Raw genomic sequence first — 14,185 nt, forward strand, 5'->3', positions numbered from 1 at the left:
ACGTGTTCTAGCAAGTTCGCCAGCCACGCTCGCTCGGCCCATACGCCGTGGGTAGCCGCCGATATGATATGGAAGGTTACAACGCCCGTAGTACCCATACCTACCTATGCACATGCGCATAGGGTATTCATATGGGCGTATTGCGTCTGTAAGTACTTTATCGCACCCTTACCTTTGCTTCGTACCTTCGCGGGGTCGGAGAGTATCTATTTCTGACTGCAGCTAGGAATAACTCACTGTGTTGCCGTAAGGAGACTGCCTACCAGTGTCGTTTACCCCGCGATGAGTATCTAGATCGATGATCCCCCAAGGGCGATCGCCAGTGATAAGTGCGCATCCTCGGACTTGCCGCCGCAGATGCGAGCGAGGAGCGTCTCTCGTTGGGGGGAGGTGGTGGGGGACACGGCCAGGCGTTTGTCATAGAAATAACAGAATTGACCGCGACGGAATGGCTGGTTAAGTAACTATTGGGTTTTTTTTTCCTCCCGGGGTCGAGAAGTGATATGTGACGAGTCGTGTCGAAAGGCCGGCGTCCAAGGCTATAGAAGGCACCGAGCCCGGGCCTGGGCGTATGCGAAATGCTGGATAGGTACTAAGCCAGGTCTTTAACTGCATTCGTCGCCGCCGCTTCGCATTATACTACCCTTATGGACCCGGGGGGCGCCAGATTTCCGGGAACAATCCTGTTCTCGTCGACAGGATGCCCCGGCGACCTCCCCTTGTCATCGTCGAGATTGGCGGGGCGTTCCTGACGGAATGCGAAGCGAAGCGCGAGCGCGAGCGCAAGTCGAGGTCGGGTGTCGCCGGGTGCGGGAGGCTATGACGCAGTTAAATAGGGTCTGCCTCGATCCCGGGGCGGCGGCTTACGTAATGGGCCTCTTACGGAGCCGAGCAGGGGGGAAGAGGAGGGGAAGGGAGGCTTTCAGGGTGCAGATGTACATACATACATGTGTAGAGTGCTTCTGCTCTTCCCCAGGTTCCGTCTGTCTGGAATGCCCGAACTCCGTCGGCCTTAACCCGAGGACAGGACACCGGCAGAGAGAGGTAGTACTGGTAACTTGTCAGTTAAGCATCGTGCGCATACATCGGGGATGCCGTTGATCAAGATGTTTTAGTCTCGATACGTGGGCAGTTTTCACATAACTACCTGGTAGCCGGTTCATACGTATAAATGCATACATAATATGCGAACTTGCCCCGCGCTCTCCACTGTCCAATCAACTGCCTGAGAGGTACCTATAGCATGTACCTGGACTGGGCTTAGGTAAGCCGCACTTATTTACTGGGACTGTCCGTGGGACTATCCGCCGTCTGTGGAATCCCGCGAAGCGGAATTGCTGGCGGATTCGGATTCCCGTACTTCGATACCTGTCCTCCAGCTCACGGCACCGGAGTGAAACGCGACCGCGCTTGCGGGGAACGCAAGCTTGGCCGGTGCGCTGTCCGTTCCGATGGCCGACACCACCGATCAAGACGGGGCCGCGGCCAGCGACAGCCAGCCTTCCAGGCCGCCCAGCTCGGGATCGAAGAACGACCCCCGCGAGACCAGCGACAAGGAGTCCATCGACACCGACCAGCCCGAGCCCGAGCCCGACCCCGAACCCGAGCCCGCGTTCCCCCTGCTGCAGAACAACGCCAGCAGCGTAGCTCTCCCGCAGGCGGTCCCGGCGCAGCACCGCGCGGCCGAGGACGACAACGACGAGGAGCCGGCGGTGGCGCGGCCCTTCCACCGGACCACGGGCCTCGAGTCCTCCGCGCGGCCGTCGACGCCGCCCGACGAGCAGGCGCCGGCGCCCTCGGCCTACAAGATGCACAAGTTCACGCTGTACGAGACGGCGAGCCGGTACTACATCGTGGGCGGCGAGGTGACGGAGAAGCGGTACCGCATCCTCAAGATCGACCGCAACACGCACGACTCCGACCTGAGCATCACCGACGACGGCATCGTCTACACCAAGAAGGAGATGAACTCGCTGCTCAACACCATCGACGACGGCAACGTGGCCACCGGCGGCATCAAGGAGCGCTGCACCACCTGGGGCATCCTCGGCTTCATCAAATTCACCGGCCCCTACTACATGCTGCTGATCACCCGCAAGAGCACCGTCGCCATGATCGGCGGCCACTACATCTATCAGATCGAGGACACCCGGCTCATCCCCCTCACCCCGGCCAAGTACAAGACCGACGCCCGCCACGTCGAGGAGCAGCGCTTCCTCAACATCCTCACGAACCTCGACCTGACCCGGTCCTTCTACTTCAGCTACTCCTACGACATCACCCGGACCTTGCAGCACAACATCACCAAGGAGAGGACCGCGTTGCTGAACGGCCTCGCACCGGGCACCACGTACGGCGATTACAACTCCATGTTCATTTGGAACAGCCATCTGCTGCGCCCCGCCGAGGAGTCTCTGGCCCAGCCTTTCGACTGGTGCCGTCCGATCATACACGGCTACATCGACCAAGCGGCTATCTCGATCTACGGCAGGGTCGCCCACATCACCATAATCGCGCGGCGATCGCGCTACTTCGCCGGCGCTCGGTTCTTGAAGCGCGGCGCCAACGACCTGGGCTACGTCGCGAACGACGTCGAGACCGAGCAGATCGTCTCCGAAGCGCAGACCACCTCGTTTCACTCGGCCGGGCCGAAGCTCTTCGTCAACTCCCAGTTCACGTCCTACGTCCAGCACCGGGGGAGCATCCCCCTCCACTGGACGCAGGACAACACGGGCGTGACCCCCAAGCCCCCGATCGAGCTTAACCTCTTCGACCCCTTCTACACCGCCGCGGCGCTGCATTTCGACAACCTGTTCGAGCGCTACGGGTCGCCCGTCTACGTGCTCAACCTGATCAAGGCGCGGGAGCGGACGCCGCGGGAGTCCAAGCTGCTGCACGAGTACACGAACGCTATCGACTACCTCAACCAGTTCCTACCTGACGGTCACAAGATCATCCACAAAGCTTGGGACATGAGCAGGGCGGCTAAGAGCAAGGACCAGGACGTGATCGGTACGCTCGAGAACATCGCCGAGTCCGTCGTCACGGCGACCGGCTTCTTCCACAACGGCGACGGCGACGTCACGCCGATCCGGGCGCAGAACGGTGTCGCGAGGACGAACTGCATCGACTGCCTCGACCGCACCAACGCGGCCCAGTTCGTCATCGGGAAGCGCGCGCTCGGGCACCAGCTCCACGCTCTCGGCATCATCGAGCACACCACGATCGAGTACGACACCGACGCGGTGAACCTCTTCACCCACATGTACCACGACCACGGCGACACCATCGCCGTCCAGTACGGCGGGTCCCAGCTCGTGAACACGATGGAGACGTACCGCAAGATCAACCAGTGGACGAGCCACTCGCGCGACATGATCGAGAGCTTCAAGCGCTACTACAACAACTCCTTCCTCGACAGCCAGCGCCAGGAGGCCTACAACCTCTTCCTCGGCAACTACATCTTCTCGCAGGGGCAGCCCATGCTGTGGGACCTGTCGACCGACTACTACCTCCACCACGCGGACCCGAGGACGTGGCTGCAGAAGCGGAAGCACGACTACATCAACTGGTTCACGCCCGCGTACCTGGAGAAGAAGACGGTGCCCCGCTACGTGGCGCCCAAGGGCGAGCTGGCGAGCAAGCCCGTCTCCTTCTTCGACGACTACTGGCTCGAGTACTACCGCCCGTCTACGCTGTCGTCCTTCCCCAAGATGTTCTCGTACAAGATGAATTCGACCATCAAGTACATACCCTTCAAGTCCGCCCAGGAGGGCAGGTACGACCTGAGTCCGTTCCGCGTCCGCACCGACGGGGACTCCGAGATGTCCGATCGGTGGAGGCGGCCCGTAGTAGCCAAGAAGGAGGTGACCATCGTCGACCCGGCAGAGTCCGTCCAATCGCTCGACGAGGACTCCGAATCCGTCATGACGGAGCGGGCCACCGTCCGGGGCATCTCCATCCAGCGCTGGCTCCAGCCGATACAGCCGGACAGGGGCCCCACGATCCGCCACAGCATCATGAAGGACTCGGCGGGCCAGGACTACGCCAAGCCGAAGCAGACGCCGCAGGAGAAGTCCAAGGCGGCGCAGTGGACATTCGCCAACATCGTGCAGGAGTCGCTGAACCCGTCGGTGAGCGCGCAGGAGGCGGAGGACTACGCGCGGTACATCAGCCACCCGCAGAGCCTCCCACTGGTCGTCTCGACCGAGGCGCCGCCCGACATCGACTCGTCCGAGTACCAGGAGTACCTGAACAGTAGCAGCTGGCTCGCCGAAGGGCCGATGACCTCGTACGGGGGCGCCGGCGGCGGCGGTGGCGACGACGACGACCCCGAGGGCTACGCTGACCTGCTGCGGATCGGCGAGAACCCGCTTACTGTGACGGACGAGGACCTGCCCAAGAAGCGGTACAAGGCGTACGGGAAGTGGCTCCGGGGTAAGTCGCTCTTCAAGCAGCAGCCGGTAGATTGAGAGGTGCAATGCATACAAGTAGGTGTCTGTAGGCGACGGATTAGGGCCCCCCTTTAGACCCGCACCTATCTCTCCTCTATGTGGACACGAGTATGTAGAGAGGAGCTCTAACTGTGCGTTATGTGGGATTACCGACGTCTCTCGCAAAAAGTTTGCCCAACCGCGGCTCCGTCTCGATAAGCGGGGTGACCCGCGCGTCCATATCGTCGCGCGCAACCGCCTTCATCACCGCCTGCAGCATATTGGCGGCGGCGGCAAGTTCTATCTCAATATCGCTCCTGCTCGCGATCGGGTCCTGTTGATCCTCGAGGTTAAGCCAGCAGAGCGCGAGGGCCTTAACGATATCGTTGCAGTAGCGCGGCACGCGCGGCCAGCAGGCGCGCAGAACGGCGCGCAGCAAGCGCGCGGCGGTGAGGAGGGACGGCGGGTGCTGAGGCCCGAAGGGGTCGCTCAGTATGGTCGAGATCATAGGGATGATGTCCTGGACAAGAGAGTTAATAATAAAGAGTGTATACATTTGTGAGGTAGTGAGAAGGCGCGGGAGTTAATTGATATATCAGGGACAAGGTGTAATCGGGGGTAATGAAGACCGTATAATACGTATACGTTAGGAATTGGCAAAGAATACATGACCAAGCTGATACAAAGTTGAAAGAAAGTAAGGTGGACAAGCAACGAGAAGAGGCTGAGTTTGCGTGTACGTGCCTTGAGGTGCTTGACGGCGTAGACGCCGAGCCCGTCGACGACGCAGCGCAGTGTCTCACAGAAGAGGGCGGCGAGGCGCGCGTGCTCCGGCGCGTGGTGCCAGCCGACCATGACGCCGTCGCGGACAACGCGGCCGAGCAGCGCGCGCTGGGCGGGCCGGATCCGCCTCGTCTTGGCCCCGCCCTCTTGCGCTCGCCTATCCCCCGCCGCCTCACCTCGTGCCGGCGCGGCGCGGGCGGGGTCATAGTCGAGGTCGGCGGCGACGCCCGCCATCTCCAGCAGCGCGGGGTAGGCGGCGCCGAGGAGGCGCAGGGACTCAGGCTCCGGGGTGAGAGCGGGCAGGCTCAGGAGCGTGGGGAAGACGGCCGCCTCGAAGACCGGCGCCAGCCCCGTGCCCTTCCCGCCGTCGTCGGCCATGAGGTCCGGCGGGCACCGCGCCCAGAAGGTGCGCAGGAGGCCGAGGGCGCGCGGTTTGAGGACTTCAGTGAAGGAGAGGGACGAGGAGGTGGTGGTGGCAGATGGAGAAGAAGCGGGCTCGTCGAGGAGAGTCAGGAGAGGTGGCGTAAAGAGCGGCCATTTCGTTTGCAAGAGGGTGGCCTGCAGGGGAGAGAGGGTTAGAGTCCGGTTCTTATCCGATGGCGGCAAGAGAACTCACATCAGCGTGCCGCACGGCCCACGAGAACACCGCGACCGCGTACCGGCGGGCGTACTTCCAGGGCTTCACGTCGGCGGTCTCGCGGCCGAGGTGCGTGTCGTCGTAGCGGCCCTCGCCGTCGCGATCGGCGTAGGCGTCCCGCCGCCCGGTCGAGGTGATGCCGGCCGGCCGTGACCGCGAGAATAGGGGCCGCAGAAATCCTGTAAGCACGGTATCCGCGATGAAGTTGGCGAGTTGCCCGGCCTGGCAGTAGCGGTGCTCAGGCGATGTGAGAGGGAGGAGCAGGGCCGAGGCGAGGGTGCACGAGGCGTCTGTCGTCCACGCATCTGCTGCGTCGGTGAATGCCGCGATGCAGAGGAGCGTGGGGGACCGCAGAGATAGCGGGTGAGAGGGGCCCGGGAGGTCGACGAGGCGCGTGAGGATGCGCAGGCCCAGCTCCCCCTTGCGCTGGAGCACGCCGTAGTCTGTCGTATCTGCTCCGACGGTTAGCAAGTAGTCTCCCTCTCTCGTCGCGAGAACCCTAGGGTTGGGGGCGGGGTAGTGAGTTAGCAACCTTCGTCTGCCGAGGCGCCGGTGCAGACGGGCAGGACGATGTCGGCGATGCGGTCGGCGATGTCGTTCAACGCATCGGCATCGCAGTCTATCTTTCCGTCCCCCGCGTCGGCGCCGAGCTTTGATACGGTGGCGTACGCAGCCCAGAGGACAGCGATAGAGTCCTGTGCAGCAGCCGTGCTCACACTTAGTTTAGAGTACTAAGCTGGGGTGAAGCGGTAGGAGTGGACTCAGATGAAATGGGTAGCATACGGATTCTTCACGGCTAACTAGCAATGAGTCTCGCACACTCTTTGCGGTGATGCCATCAGGGATCACTGGGATGTCCGGTTACCTCTATTAGTTGACCGTCCGTGAGTGGTGAGAGTTGCACTCACGCTGCGGGACGTCGTCGGGAAGTTCTGGCGATGGCGGAGGCTCGGCCTTCTCTAGCCTGCGGCAGGCCTCGATCAGTTCTCCGAACATTTCTCTGTTCCCGTCTGGGAGATGTGAAGCCGACGCATGAGTAAGGCGCTGAGAAAGTCGGCGGCTGTTGTTTCTAGGATGGCCGCGAACTGGCGAGGCAGGCAAGATCGGGTTATTGGAATATTCGATTGCCCGACGCCTGTCACCTTGGTTGACAGACCGTTGCCGGCTGGTGGTACTCTAGTAACGCCGATTGTACGCTTCTTGAATGACTAAGCAAAAAAGGATGGGGGTTTGACGGGCCACGCTCTACTCTACGAATCGCCTCTTAATATACCCAGGTCATGTTAACCAGCGGGGACAGGTAAAGCGAGAAGATGCCGATGCTCAGGGGCTGAATCGTTTCTAGAAATCATGCTTAGGTATTGTTTATGCGGAGAGAGGCGGGAGGCAGGAGTTCTCTCTCCAGTTTCCAGGCTTACGGGTTTGGGGGTAGCCCCTGTTGCTGCTGTGTTCTCGGTAGCCAGGAAACCCTGAATCTTACATGTGATATCGAAGATGTCGATAACTCCAAAGTAGACAATGCAGTGTAAGGGTGGAAACGAATCAAGTCAAAGACGTCATGAACACCGGGTTGGTTCCCCAGAGTCAACACCATACACACACAGCCTCCCAGACGAATCAACCAAGACGTCGGAGACGGTCCCTCCCGAATTAATATAGTCTGTCTAACCAACCTTGGCCAAATTGGACCAACCAAAACTGCGTAGAAATGTGATTGCGCCGTCAGGTGTTCCTGGCTGTCCATTTCTTCACACCCGAATTTCCCCTTTAGGGTTACAATGACCGACTGGTAAGTCTCGGCGGAAATCCAGATAATACCCAGGCAGAGCGGGCAGTTATAAGTTGGACGGATATCACGACATATGGATGAAAAAAATGAGAAATCTGGTCCGATAGGTATCGAATGCTGGCACCCCGTCCGTCCCGTTTGATTCGCTCACGGCAATACCAGACCCTATGACTGACATCCTACATATCAGAATAGGTAATAAGTATTCCGGATTCTTTCACTGTTATATATAAAAGGCCAGGTTTCCTCGAGGATCTCGTCCAAGTTGCCCTCTTTGTTCAGGACACTTCCTAGAACTTTAACCAGGTGCCTAGGTGACTACATCGTCGACGCTTGCTTGGACGCTTTCAGGTGGTCCGATGACTAGGCCTGGGCACCATCTCCCATTCCACCACTAAAGGCTCATAGTGACCCCAATTCAGCCGCATCTGAATGGGCAACGACTCCCGTATTTGGGACGGCCCAACGCTTGGGGTCAATATTGGGTCATTATGGCTACCGCGGTTGTCGTGATAACGATCAAAGAGTACATTGGCTGTGAGACTCGAAAGCCACCTTCCTTAACATTGGCAAAACTCTCTCATAACAACCCAGAAGGGTTGTACAGAGGCTGGATTGGAGGGCGCCTACGCACGGGGACGTCACAAGGACAACATCCTCAGCTCTCGCAAGGGTAAGGATTGGTGCATACCGTCACCCTAAAGCCCATCGTGGGGGAGTTGAGCAGATTTCTGAATGAATGTGTTGTCCATCGAGTTTTCGGTATTGGATCTATCGATGGCAGGTTGTCGACTTCCTCCTAGCCGACTACGTACTTACCATGGAGGGGAACGAGGTATATATCTCGTGGGGGGTTTGAGGTTTCCCTTTGCGCCGTTCGAGAACCCCCGAGACACTCGGTCCTTGTGCTCAGCAGTCCAAGCGTAAAGCCTAAATTACACCATATTTTCCGCCGGGAGCCTATCGCGATGCAGTCTCTGCTTACAGTTCCAAGCCAAGCTGTGGCATACTATCCCCCCGACATCCGGGCTAAGTTTCCCGAGATGTTCACCAACACAGGGCTGTCATCACAGAAGGCTCAGTATGCAGATATTGAATACGAATTTAACGAGAAGAAGTTCCTGGCTCGCGCAGCTGCTCATGCCGAGGCTGGGGGACTCAAGACAGACCTCCCACGGGGCTGGCCAAAGACGTTGAATGGTCCGCTTATGTGGACTGGTTCTGACTTTCCAGATGACTCTCGCTTTGTATACTATCTCTCCGATTCTGATAATTCTGAAATTGAGAATGCCCTGATTCACTTCAAAGGCAAGTCTGCAACTAAAAGCTCCATATGAACTCATGTTAAAAGGTGCATAGGTTTGGGCAGAAAGGGGGCAGAGGTGGATCAGCCTTCTTTCCCTCTTCAGTCGCTAGCGAAGACTCTATCCAGAATTCGCTCTGATATCTATCAGGGGGTGGGGTTTGCTACTCTACGGGGTCTCAACGTAAAAACGTTCAGCCCCGACGATCTCGTTACTATTTATCTAGGTCTGTCAAGCTACGTTGCCGGGGTAAGGGGGAAACAAAACCAGAGCGGCGCGATGATGAGTACGATTCTGCTGTTTAATACATGTTCGTAAATTTTAATATACGAAACTGACGGTGTTGCAAAGTCAATGTGCTGAACCATTCGGATGAGGTTCAGCATGTGAATTCTAGGATTCAAATGGTATGCTATTCTTTCATATAATTGTCATTGCCTTTCCTTTGCTGACTTCGTAGCCATTCCATACGGATCTTGTTTGTGACACTATTGCTCTGCTCACCGTGTCGTGTGGAGATGGTGGAGGGGATGGATATATAGCATCGGCCTGGACTGTCTACAACGAGCTGGCCGCAACCCGGCCCGACTTGATTAATGTCCTCGCGGAGCCCAACTGGCCCTTCGACACGTAAGAAACGCCTCTCCCCGTTTATATCTCTAGCCATTTATACGTAACCTACTATTCTGGTGTTTTCTAACCGGTTCTAGTAACGGACGTGACCCGCCATTTTTTGAGCGCGCCTTGCTGTACTTTGAAGACGGAAAGCTTCTAACCAACTTTTCTAAGCGGAGTCTTGTTGGCAATGTGCCCCTCAGTCCTCGTAGCCCTGGAATCCCGGGTTTAACCGAGGCTCAGGCCGAAGCCTTGGACGCGCTTCACGCCATCGGTCGCCGGCATGAACTAAAGCAGACCATGGAGGAGGGCGACATTCGCTTCATCAACAATCTGGCGCTCATGCATCGACGAAGTCCTTACCGCGACAGCAAGGATAACTACCGGCATCTCCTACGACTCTGGCTGCACAATCCGTCTCTGTGCTGGAAGCTGCCGATGGACTTGCAATTGGCTTGGGAGAGGACATTTAGAGACGAAAGTCGTGATGAAAAATGGCACTTTGCTAAGATCGAGAGTGTGCGCTATGCCAGACCGCTTTGGGAAAACTCTGGTCCAGGAGGTGTGCCCTGCCCATTCCCACAGCCAGACCCTCCTTCGCCAGGCCCTCCTTCGCCAGACCCAACCTACATGTGCGACTGAGTTAAAAGCTTGAAAGATAGAGCGAGGAAGGATTTCAAGCTCCGTATTCGCTGGTCTTCGGATTCCCCTTGTTCTACCTTCTATAAATTCGAGAGTCCCTTCTCCTGTCGAAGTTTGAGGACGTTCTTGTCTAATTTCCTTCTCGGTACAGAGCGTATAGCTTAAGATGAGATAACGAATGAACTCTCAGTCCATCCTTTCCGGCCTCCAGTTGTCGTCGTAAAGTTGTGAAATCCAGTATAACTCGTTGGTCTGGTCGCCCAGAGAGCGTATCTCGTCCCAAGTTCTCCCTTAAAACACGTCAACCATATTCCCTACGAGCAAGTGGTATGTGGTATGTATTGGGTATATATGAGGGGAGGGCTTGAGGGTTAAGGAGAGAGGAGAAGAGTTAATCTCACTGGAAATCCGAGCTTCCTGCGTACACTTGGTGACGAACTCGGCCTCTGGCTGGGTTAGGCCTAGTGAAGTATAATCGGGAGGGCGGCCTTCTAATATCTGCTTGAAGGGTAGGCTTCCCTGGAGAGCGATATGGAAATGAGCTAATAGAATCTTTGCTCCAACGGCTTGCTCCTTAATGCTATCTGGATTGCAGTATTGGGTCTGTAGATGACCATGGTGTCAGTACGGCGGATGTGATGAGCGGGGTGGCTAATGAGAGTAACGGTAAACACTAACTTCCAAACCGAACGCAACGGCAGATTCATGGTCTCTCTGGGCGGTCATTGAACAGCTGTGAAGAAGCATGAACAACACTAGGTATATGGTAAACCAATATTTCTTCTGCTTTTCGCCGATGAGAAACAGAAGCGTTCTCAGAACGCTGCTGCCCAACGGTTGAAGGAATCGGATGTGGTATATGCATTCGAGCTGGGCCATCAGGACACAAAAACATGCTGGGAATTTAGAATAGTACGGGCTGAACTCGTCCTCGACCATCCTCACACCGAACTCGTCGCCCTGTAAAATATGTTCCTCGCATGAAATGTTACGGCAGCATACCCATAGCCGAAACGTATTCGCAAGCAGCTCTCTCTCCTTCTGCGTCTATGGGAGCGTTAATGGAGGACGGTACTAAGGAGGCGAAAGCTAATAGGGGGGGTTCAGGATGCCTTACCGGAGCCGCCTCTACGCGTCGAAATGCAATATAATATGTATCCCAAATGAGCTGGCTGGTCTTAAAATTGCCGACGAAGGCGCGAAGGTAGTGTCCCACTCCCTCATCAACCATGGTGCTAATAGAGTCAGCCGCCTCTTGCATATTGGCTATCCCATATGGTTGCAAAGTGTAGGTTTCGCTTGAGTAGCCAGTCGCGGTGAGATTGTCGCCGTCCACAGGTATGAATCTGCGGAGTTTCAGTTCGTATGGCACGTCAACAGCAACCAGACTGAAGCGAGCGATTCTAATCTCCGGGCTATCCCAATCCGAGATGTCCACCATAGCCATAGACTTCCAGCGTTTGCTGAACATCTGGAACGGCGCCGCCTGTTTCCGGTACAGTGCTGCATCGGAGATTTGATAACGGACGCATGGTGTCAGAGACACCCTGCATCTACGACATGGGCTGTCCGGAGCAGAGAAGTTGGATTTATCACACTGTGGCAACCGATCACGGGGTGTCTTTAGCAACAGATGTTTCATTAGAGGAGTGGCTTCTCACCTTTTCTTTCTTGTAGTGGCAGACCACGCAGACCAGTTTACCAATCCGCTTTAGAGTAGCCTGTTCCTTGACATCGGGGGCCAGCGGCCCGCGCCTCCGTGGCCGCGGAATTTCACTTGTCGAGTTTCTCTTCACTCTACCTTGAGATGAACCCGGTCTACGCTTTCGACCACGACGGAGCTGCAGGTTGTCAAATCCGTTGCTCAACAAGAAGGGGGTGGGGGGGAGGGAGTGGCATGACAAATGCCACCCAACGTACAGCAGGTATGAGATTCCACTCTTTACGAGGTCCAAAAACCTGTTGAACACGTTCTTCTTCTCCTTGACCACTGTTTTCAGGAGGTGGCAAGCCGTTAACCGCCGCGGGAACGGGTGTTGAAGGTGACGAATGGGGGCTCAAAGGACCCGAGGTCTGGGCTGTGCCACGGTCGTCTCTGTATGGTGTCTGACCCTCTTCGTTGTTGCAATAATTTGATTCCTTTGCTCTGGCTGAATATGGAGGGTAATCTCGAGGTAGCCGTGAGGAAATACTCAATGGAACGGCACTAGCGACTCCTGCCGAATGGGACGCAGTATTCCAACTGTGATCAGTGTTGGACAAATCGGCGCGAACGGGGTGAGATTCTTGATTCGGTTGATCCGGGGACGCAACGTGTCTCACATCCCGCTGCTGAAGTGCTGGATGGTGGCGGTAATTCTTGTCCCGGTCGAAATATTGCGGAGAGTACTGACTACCGAAACCTGGGCTGCATATTTGTTCGACAATACCATCCCCATAAATAGCACCGCTTCCGGGCAGGTTGCGTACGGTAGCGGTATTAGGCCAGGACCGGGGAAGCGCTGGATCCTGTGTATCCATGTAGGATCGGGTTGCTTCAGTATCTGGCGCGGCAAAGACCTGCACTTGCGTACAGACAGAGTCAAGATACCCTCCATCACCAGGAGCTAGGATGAGGCCACTGTCGTGTGCCGCTTGCCGGTGGAGGTCGGGATGGCGGGTGGGATTAGGTGCCATCGGATCCAACATAGGCGAGGATTTACAGCATCACGGGAGTTGACATTGGCTCACGGTTAGACCCGTGCCATAAACATGCGCACCGCTCAATAAAGACAATCTGGGAGGGGAAGGGAAACGGGATATGCGTCAAATATTTGGATCCCTCAGACGGAGCATGACGGCCCAATCGAGTTACAAATCCTCTTCGCACAACATGTGCGGCAATTTCGCAAGCGGCTCTACTTTGGGGGGGAAACGTGCAACGGGAAATGTGCACTTTGAGCCTCTGTAACAGCATCCGTTGACCGGCGTGGTCCTTCATCGGTGTCTAGAAAGCGATCTCACGAGACGGCGCTGCAGGCCATCGAAGCGCCGGCCTATTGGAAAAGAGATAAAGGAGGTCCCCGGTGAGCTGGAGAGAAATATGCGTGGCACAGCCCTGAGTCTGGAAGGACTTGAGACGGCTGCCAACATCGTCTATTACTAGGGCTCCCGGTTAAGCGAGCCCATCAAATCCAACATAATACCTCGCCGGTAAGCAGCCCTGACTTGGCGGTGGCTTGGTGTAAGTAATAATACCCTTTAAGTGTCTTCCAATATCCCAACCACAGACATCATGACCATGTACAAATCGCAATGTCCCTCCCTAGCCTCTGAACCCGGACAGCCGAATACCTGGGCCGCAGGCCACCACCAATGATGCTGAGAAAAATACCTTCCTGGGGCACCGGAGGTCAGATCATTTCCGCAGTTTTGGTAAAGTAGGGGGGCCTTTGGTGACACTACAGGTCAGTGAATGCGCTGTTCCAACGCTCATGCTCAACTCCATGCACCCACCCCTAAGAGGAAATACCGATAATAGTCTCCTGTGCCCGTGTTCTCGATTGTGGGATTAGTCGAGCTCGTAGAACCGCTGTCCGTAGCATTTGAGACGGTGGCTACGCGCACTGAAACAGTAGTCGGCGTCGCGGTGCTTGTATGGCGAGTCCGAGGATCTCTCAATTGCCCCATGTTTCCTGCACCCATGTCAGTAAAGATGTAATTTCCGCCAAGTCGCTTTCGACAATCAGCTTGCCATTAAACCTGATGAGACTCGTGTACGGGCGTTCTTGGGTAGGATGTGCTGGTTCCATTCTCGTACAGAGCGGGAGCCGAGAGCTCTCGTGCTTTGGAGAGGTAGGTTTCTGCCGTGACATCCATCTACGAACCAAGCCGAGGATTGAATTTATTAACAGTAGATTCCGCCGAGCACCTGTCTTTATAGATATCTCTATCCTGAGAACCTATATTCTTCATCGCAGACCGGCCGCACTTTGCAAGAGGT

General features: G+C 56.5%; 4 protein-coding genes across 4 annotated transcripts; 2 read left to right on the forward strand and 2 right to left on the reverse strand.

Moving 5' to 3' along the window:
- The first annotated feature begins 1,312 nt into the window (after window positions 1-1,312).
- Window positions 1,313-5,187, forward strand: GGS23DRAFT_575938 (SacI homology domain-containing protein). Its single transcript, XM_051516825.1, has one exon. The coding sequence runs from the start codon at window positions 1,452-1,454 to the stop codon at window positions 4,470-4,472; it is 3,021 nt and encodes a 1,006-aa protein (XP_051370343.1). The 5' UTR covers window positions 1,313-1,451; the 3' UTR covers window positions 4,473-5,187.
- On the reverse strand, window positions 4,591-6,849 carry GGS23DRAFT_598410 (uncharacterized protein; the record flags this gene model as incomplete). Its single annotated transcript, XM_051518774.1, has 6 exons — window positions 4,591-4,953; window positions 5,079-5,774; window positions 5,833-6,305; window positions 6,386-6,584; window positions 6,673-6,701; window positions 6,762-6,849. The coding sequence occupies 6 exons, from the start codon at window positions 6,847-6,849 to the stop codon at window positions 4,591-4,593; spliced, it is 1,848 nt and encodes a 615-aa protein (XP_051370344.1).
- A 1,761-nt stretch (window positions 6,850-8,610) lies between these two features.
- GGS23DRAFT_611765 (uncharacterized protein) lies at window positions 8,611-10,203 on the forward strand (the record flags this gene model as incomplete). The annotated part of the gene is made up of 5 exons (XM_051520436.1): window positions 8,611-8,842; window positions 9,298-9,353; window positions 9,407-9,576; window positions 9,657-10,080; window positions 10,147-10,203. 5 exons carry the CDS (start codon window positions 8,611-8,613, stop codon window positions 10,201-10,203), a joined length of 939 nt encoding a protein of 312 aa, XP_051370345.1.
- A 93-nt stretch (window positions 10,204-10,296) lies between these two features.
- On the reverse strand, window positions 10,297-13,167 carry GGS23DRAFT_143142 (uncharacterized protein). The gene is made up of 6 exons (XM_051511275.1): window positions 12,124-13,167; window positions 11,865-12,044; window positions 11,321-11,800; window positions 10,882-11,250; window positions 10,605-10,806; window positions 10,297-10,493 (listed from the first exon to the last, which is right to left on the reverse strand). The coding sequence occupies exons 1-6, from the start codon at window positions 12,889-12,891 to the stop codon at window positions 10,390-10,392; spliced, it is 2,103 nt and encodes a 700-aa protein (XP_051370346.1). The 5' UTR covers window positions 12,892-13,167; the 3' UTR covers window positions 10,297-10,389.
- Between the last annotated feature and the right edge of the window lie 1,018 nt (window positions 13,168-14,185).

The sequence above is a fragment of the Durotheca rogersii genome, assembly GCF_024521655.1.
Source record: "Durotheca rogersii strain YMJ 92031201 chromosome Unknown GGS23scaffold_17, whole genome shotgun sequence".
NCBI lineage: Eukaryota > Fungi > Ascomycota > Sordariomycetes > Xylariales > Xylariaceae > Durotheca > Durotheca rogersii.